General features: G+C 37.4%; 1 protein-coding gene across 1 annotated transcript in view; it reads right to left on the bottom strand.

Annotated features, from left to right (window-relative positions):
* nppa (natriuretic peptide A) overlaps positions 1–7700 on the bottom strand; it is a 10162-nt gene extending 2462 nt beyond the window's left edge. The window contains exons 1-2 of the mRNA XM_017436736.3: positions 7550–7700; positions 6433–6736 (exon numbers count right to left, since the gene is read on the bottom strand). Coding sequence (XP_017292225.1) covers positions 6433–6736; positions 7550–7660 — 415 coding nt within the window. The 5' untranslated portion in view covers positions 7661–7700. The remainder of the gene's footprint in view (positions 1–6432; positions 6737–7549) is intronic.

The raw sequence follows: 7700 nt of genomic DNA, 5'->3' as shown, positions 1-7700 counted from the left end.
TTCAGTAATATTCTAATTTTCTGATATGATGAATTTGAGATTTTCATTTGTTGTCATTTGTAATCATCAAAATTAAACAAAATAAACATTTGAAATATATGAGTTTGTATGTAATGTATGAATATAATATACAAGTTTCACTTTTTAAATTGAATTACTGAAATCAATCTACTTTTTCATGATATTCTAATTTTATGACCAGCACCTGTATGCTGCTTTTTTCTAAAAGCCTTGACATGAAGCAGTTAATCTGAAAGGTAAAAAAAGTTCCTAAATCACTGGTTAAAATAAATTAGTGATATAGGTAGTCAAAATGCACAGAAGTGCATTCTGTCTTCACATTTGAAATAAAAAGGCATATTTCACTAAAGGTAATATCTCACTGAGCTGTGACTGTTGGAGGCTAGTTGGTGACTCAAACTTGAGTCAGTATGAGAAAACTTTTTAATCGCAGTCTCACTGAACTCTGTTCATGACTAAGTGATCCGTAAGCCATGTAGCTACATTTTGCATAGCAAATTTGTGAAAATTGCGGCTTAGTTACACTTTAAAAATATAGATAAGCAGATTTGGACCAGCTTTTCAAAAAGAAAAATATATCACTGATGTAATATTCAAGCCTGTTTTCCATCATAGAAGACATCTTATGCATATGTCAAAATACAGCTCATTTGCTCTCCTGCAAATTAATTGGGTAGGGTTTGAGATGCCTGCAACAATTCTGATTATTTTGAGAGAGAATTTCTTGCTCAAATAGTTTTAAACATGTTCAAAATTCAAACTACGAGTCTACAAGCCTCTGTGACTCAAATGAGTGAATTGAGGAAACTGGGTTTAATCTCCAGGACTTCAAACATGAGGGTTCTAGATTGTGTCAACTCCTCCCCTCTTTCTTTCACTCCTAAACATACACACATTGTTTGAAATATAAATTAAAGTCTATGCACTGATCTAATGAAGTGTGTCAGAATAGAAAAAGATTTTAGCTACAAATGATGAAAAAAGTTATGAGATCACCAGTCTTAAAAAGTGTTCATTTAGCCATTTAATTTTAAAAAGAAAAAAATTATATGAACAATGCAGCAATAGTTTGTACAAACAGGGAACACTCTGGCTTCATAAAACATCTTTCTGCTTTGTTTACTGGGGCTCCAGAATGCATCAAATCTGACTTTGAAAAAATACTTCATGCATTATAACAGTTAGGTTTTACTGTTGTAATGGCCTTTTTACGGGCTTCCAAAAATGGGCTGCATAGACTACAGCTGATTCAAAATATTGTTGCTTGTATATTCACAGGTACTAAGAAATTTGGGCATATTATTAGGATCTCTGCACTGGCTTCCCATCAAAAACAAAATCAAATTTAAAATCTTATTAGGGTTAATAAGTTAATAATCTTGTGTTGGAGCAGAGAAACAAGTAAAACATACAGGATGGTGGCCCTTGAGGACCAGGATTGGACACCCCTGGCTGAGCTCAGCTGACTCAGATGAATTCTGCACTATTGCAAACAGTGGAGGTGGAAATCATTGAGAGAACTGCTTTAGACACGAGCCATAACTGTAGAGGAGCTGAACCAATCCTGGGTATAGTTTAGGATAACATAGTTTATGTTTAATTTCATAGTTTGCAATAAGTACCTTTAATTGTCACATAGTTTGTTGCCTCAGTTTTTATTATGGAAATTTGCATATTCATCAGAATGTATATTGTAGTATATTATAAAAATATCAGACAAAATGATCTAATAACACCGAGGCAGCAAACCTTGTGCTAGCATTAATATTGGTCTCATTCTCTAGACTTTTGGCTCCAGCTGTATTTTATACCAGCACTTTTTTGGCACTGCCTTCATTGTGGTTTTCATCTATGTATGTGTGTAAATGAATATGGGGGGGGGGCACAGCTGATGATCTTCTTTCTTCTACTGATGTTTTCATGATGTGAAGCACTTTGAAAGCCTTGCCGCTGAAATGTGCTATACAAATAAATTTTTACTTACTTACTTACTTTGCTGTCTTGTTGACTGTCTGGAGAATTGTCTTTTACTGATTAGTGTAGCTGCGAATCCACACTGGGAAGCAGTATGTCGGCACACTATAAACAGAGCATCTATAGAAGAACACCAGCAACTCCTTGGTTAAGTTGTTTTTTAGAATCATCAGGAAGTTGAGTTGCTGCTGTGCCTTCTTGATCAGTGCAGTAGTGTTGGTTTTCCAGATTAGGTCATTCAGGTGCAGACCCGAAAACTTGAAGTCTGAGACCCTCTCCACACCGTCCCCACTGATAAATTTGAGCTGTGGGTCATATTGGTTCCTCCTGAAGTCTGCTATTGTTTCCTTAATTTTTATGGTGATTGCTGCAACATGATCACAGTTTTTCCACCTGGTTCCATATGCAGATTCATCTTCACAGTGATGAGCCCACCCATTGCCGTGTCATCCACAAATTTAGCAGTGGAGTTGCTTGGGTGGGTGGGGGTGCATTGTGTGTAGAGAGTGTACAGTAAGGGGCTCAGCGCACATCCCTGTGGGGAGTCAGTGTTGAGGGGGAGTGGTGGGGAGAGGTGGGGCCCTACTTTGATTTTCTATGGCCGATTGCTAAGAAAGTCTTTTATTCAGAGGCAGATGGAGTGTGGGAGGCCAAGATTATTTAATTTTCTCTTAGGAGCGATAAATACCAATCTGAAACCAATGAAACAAAGTATGAAATAATTATTCTTCTTTTCCAGATGGGTCAGGGTTGCACGAAGGGCTGTAGCTATGGCATCCTCTGTTGATCAGTTTTCCCTATATGCAAACTGATCATGGTCAGTTGTGGGTGGAAGTCCCTGACTTTTGGGTGCTTTCTGTTCAAAGAGGGCGAAGAAGCAGCCCAACTCCTCAGCATTATCATCCAGGGTGTTCGATTTGCAGTTTGTGATGTTTAGAACCCCAACTACACCTGCCTTGAGTTTTGTTTTTGTTGTCCAACTTGGCCTGTCTGTTGCACCTTTTCAGGGTTGTCCTGGCTCCACTGTACAGTTTCACATCACATGACCTGAAGGCGGTGTTTTTGTTTCTGAGCAGGGTCCTGACTTCTCATATCATCCAGGGTTTTTGGGTTTGCATACACTCAGATGTGTTTGTTAGTGTAATGATGGCTGTGCAGTGCTTTATGTAGAAGAGTACAAATGTAGTGTACTTCTCCAGATCCTGAAATTCAAAATTACTCCAGTCTGTATTTTCAAAACAGTCCTACAGTTGTGAGGAGGCACCATCAGGCCAGGTTTTAACAGTTTTGAAGTGGGGGGTCTCTTCATGAGGGAAGTGTAAGCTGGTAACATAAACAGTGATATGTGAGTCAGCTGGCCCAGATGGGGTGTTGGTATAGCTCTTTAATCCTGTTTAAGTGTTTTAAGGTCCTTCACCCTGTTGGAGTAGACAATATCCAGTAAGTTTTAAGTCTGCATGATTAAAATTTCCCACTATAATGTGTGCTGCCTCTGGATATTTATTCAGCTGGATGATAATGATACCCTATATAAGGGTTAGGGCCGAGTTAATATTAGCATCAGGAACTATATACACTGCCATGGTCAGAACAGCTGATGAAATATCCTAGTGGTCTGCATTTAACTGTCAAGTAAGTCTGGGGAGCACTGACAAGCTATGGTCTTAGTGCTATTAACCCATTTTTTTGTTATTATAAATACAAAGACCTCCACCTTGTTGTTTCTGTGAGTTCTGGTTTCTGTCATGCAGGTGCAGGATGTGGCCTATTAGCTCCACAGCTGCGTTGGGTATTTATGAGTGAAGCCACGACTCTGAGATGATAAGAGTGCAGCAGTCCCTGATGAGTTTTTCAAGTATCGTACCAGCGGTTTAAAATTACTGTATTTTAAGAGAAATTAGTGTACACACCTAATTTGCATTTTAAAGTGCCTTAATGTTATCTCTTTCAATAGCACATTATTAAAGACAGTATATAAAGTCTATAACATATTTTACCTTTTAAATAATCTAACAAAGCAGTTAAAAAAGCGCCTTCTGCAGAACAGCACCTCCACAGGTGAGGAGAGCAAGATGAGCCACCGGAACATACCACAATATCAGACTGAACTGTCTTTTACAGTCTGCTGTTGAACCATCATATATCAGGGTCCTGCCTTTAAATATTTTCACATGTACTTTGTTTGTATACTAGGAATTAACATCAACCAACACACCTAAATCACTATTGATGGCCTCTGATAATTAAAAAACTGCCACAGAAACCACTTTACAGTTTCATTAGAATCACAATTCGGTGACAATTTTGCACATATTTATTAAGTACAAACAGCAGCACCAACTACTGAAATGGGTAATTCATCATGAACATTAAATATAAACTAGGTAAAACACACAGGTGGAGCAGCAGGCAGCTGTTTAAGCACCAGAGGAGCAGTTAGAGATTAGGTGTCTTGCTCAAGGACACAGTGACATATGGGCATAGTGGGGAACCAAACCTGTGACTTTCAGGTCCCAAGACAGCTGCCCGAAATAAAGTTTCTTCTGTCAATTCTTTTTTTCTTCTTTTTAAGCCACAGTTCCAACCTTTATCTGGGCTTGAGACCGGCAAAAGTGACCTCCAAAAAAATACTATTTTTGTAGAGTGACTTATTTTAAAACCCTGCCATAGATCAGTCAACTGCAGCGTTGCACATGCAAGATTCCTTTATGGTTCTACTGCAGTGGGGTGAGTATCTCCTGTTCTGGCTGCAGGTGGCAGGGACACTGCTTTAGAACTGAGCTGGCTGTCAGTGCTTTGGAATGAGGGGGGGGCAGTCTGAGACCTGAATTTAAAATTTTGATGTCAGAAAATCCAATCACTGTTTTTGTGTAGACAAACAAACAAAATGCAACAGAATTGATCTGATTTCAGTTAAAAACAGCATAGTGTGAAGTGGGCCTATGAAAGCTGTTTAAAGTTGTTTTTTCTCATTTGAAGTAAATGGCTTCTTTCATCTCCCTCTTAAACCATGTCTTCTTGGCCCAAAACATGAACATTTTGGTTCTCAAAAGAGTGTTCCTTATCCTTGAGGTGTAGGTGCACAGCTAAATCTCGCCCTGAAGAGCTGGCTCTTCAGGACAAGCCATGTGTCTGTGGAGAGGCTGTTTGGTTTCTACAATATAGAGGTCTAAATATTTTTTGCTTCACTGAACTGCAGACACCCCACCTCTCAGTTTCATGATTTGAGTCCTTGAGTTATTTTTCTGTATTTGATGGTCTGTGTTTCTTGTGCATTTGGATATGCCTGTCATCCCACAGTCACATAATGTTCCTCGTGTTCTTCTATAAGTCTGCATTCTGAGTTTGCTTTACTCGCTCATTACAACTCAGTTTGTGTTTGAATGTTTTGTCCTTAGGATGGATCAGACGGAAAATTTACACTAACACTCATTAATGACAAAACAATCCCTGGGTTAGGTAATCCTTGAAAAAGTCTATTGGATCTTTCACCAACTGTCATGTTGTTTTATTTGGTTTAACTGTTAATGACAATTAATGTTTACATTCTTTTTAAATTAAAATGTAATTTCCTTCAACTTACAGTTTCCCCTTAAATGCTGACTCCTCTTTTGAACATTTGTTGTTGTACCTTTTCAATTTTCAGTGTATATTGATTTCAGATTTCTGTTCAGATATTTTTTCTTTTTTATCTACCTGTTATTTTTCTTGTTCAATATTCCCATTTCTTTGTACTTGCTCCAAATTTTAAACCCAATCTGGCTAGGAATAACAAACATATTTTGCAATATTTGTAATATAATGAGTTTCTTTAAAAAAATCAAAATCCCTCCATGTGTTTCAACTGACAGTTCTCATTGGGGTCATCTTTCTTATCAGTCAACTAGCTCCTTGAATGAGTTATTCCACTTTCTTTTTCTCTAATAAATCTGAAAAACTTCATCAGTAAAAGTGTTTGAATTTAATTAAATCCATATTATGCAAATCAGTTAAAGGACAATGTAATTTATTAGAAAGTCTTTTCAATTTATATATTTTTTCCAAATTTTTCCTGTTTCTAAATTTTAAACATTATGTGGGTTGTCTTTTGCAAGAGGGCATTCACATTCACATTTTAAAGACAGCTGGGGCCACCGCAGGACATGATGAAGTTAAAAATTTATGTGCATCAATTTTGTATTATCACTTTTGCTTTTACCACATCTAAAACACAGACTGATTGGACAATATGGACCTATGTATCAGAGGGAGCTCCTAAGTGTTTGTTTCAAAACACCTAATAATGGAATTTTTTTTTTTTTTATCAGTGAAGAACCAAAACCTATAGAATCACTATCATGGCTTGCAAAAGCTGTTACCATAGCACATTCTGATCCAATATCTTTCTTTTTCCTTTTTCTTTGACCTAGGTGTTAATGTACTATAAACTATTGATACCTCTTCCGCTGTTGCATCCCAGACCACTGACATTTCCTATTCGATCCATCCTGCCCCCAAAGCACCCGGAGGCCCGTTTCTTGATGCTCATCAGCAGATTCTGTAGTTGGCTCCTCTGACTTTGTGCCCTATTGCGACTCACAGCGGATGGCAGAGGCTTTTCTGACATGGCAGAGTCCTGGTCAAGACTCCACACCCTGCTCGCCGGGCCGTGCTCATGTTCTTGGTTTGTCTCCTCATAATCAGCTTCAGACTCTTCCAGGGCTGCTTCGTCCAGTGTCTCCTCGAAGCGCTCCATTAGAGACTGCATTGTAAAAACTCTCATTATTTATTATTCATGCTTCTCTAACCATATGTAATCTTTTCAAAGATAGTTTGTGATTATAACATTTTCCAACATTCCATGGCAATTTCTGTTTCACTCTGTCCATGGAATTTCAGTTCAATATTTCTACAGTATTCCCAGTTTAAATGTAATGTCAAACATGTCAGACCTTCAGACCTAGATTAGCTTTTTAGTTTTTGTCAACTTGTACTAATACGTTTTTTTCGAAAGAAATGTTTTTTTTTTTCTGAAAACAAAATCATAAGACCTTTTGCCATATGAAAACAGTGAAACTACAAAACGTAATTAGTACAAATTAAATATAATAATTTTCCTTTTCTTTTTCATTAAGAAGCATACATAAGAATCTGAAAACTAAATCCTCACCACAATTTCAGTTTTTAATGTTTGGAAAAAAAGTCATGATGAAATTATTAATAGAAAAGTGGAAATTAAGTATTGTTGTAAACGGCAACCACTCTCCTCTCCTATCAAAAGAATTTGAATGCAGGAGATCCTTCTCCTTGCTTGTAGCCATGGTCTGTTTTTTATCATCACTGTCGAAAAACATCAATAAATGCTACAATTACTCTGTTTTTAATTTACTTATTGTTTCAAAAATGACTACAGATGTGCAAGAAAACTTTAAAACTAATACAAAATTGTCCTAAAACAAACTTGTTTTTTTTTTATTTTTTCACACACTGCACTCTGTGTTAGTGGATGTCCTTAATGTTCTGAGGTCATATTCAAAACAAACATCATGATTAAAGTCTAGACATAATTTCTTACCCTCAGCTGATCCAGGTCACTGGTAGATGAAGGCCTCCCTAATATGTGGCTGTTAACCAGACAATGCTGACAAAACAAGGCCAACATGCTGCACACCACAGTGGTTCTCATGTTATCCTGCTGCTGCTGCTGCTAGTAAAGCCCTCCCCAT

The sequence above is a fragment of the Kryptolebias marmoratus genome, linkage group LG8 (genome assembly GCF_001649575.2).
Source record: "Kryptolebias marmoratus isolate JLee-2015 linkage group LG8, ASM164957v2, whole genome shotgun sequence".
Classification (NCBI taxonomy): Eukaryota; Metazoa; Chordata; class Actinopteri; order Cyprinodontiformes; family Rivulidae; genus Kryptolebias; species Kryptolebias marmoratus.
The sequence above is the reverse complement of the archived record's forward strand: the minus strand, read 5'-3'. Positions and strand labels throughout refer to the sequence as shown.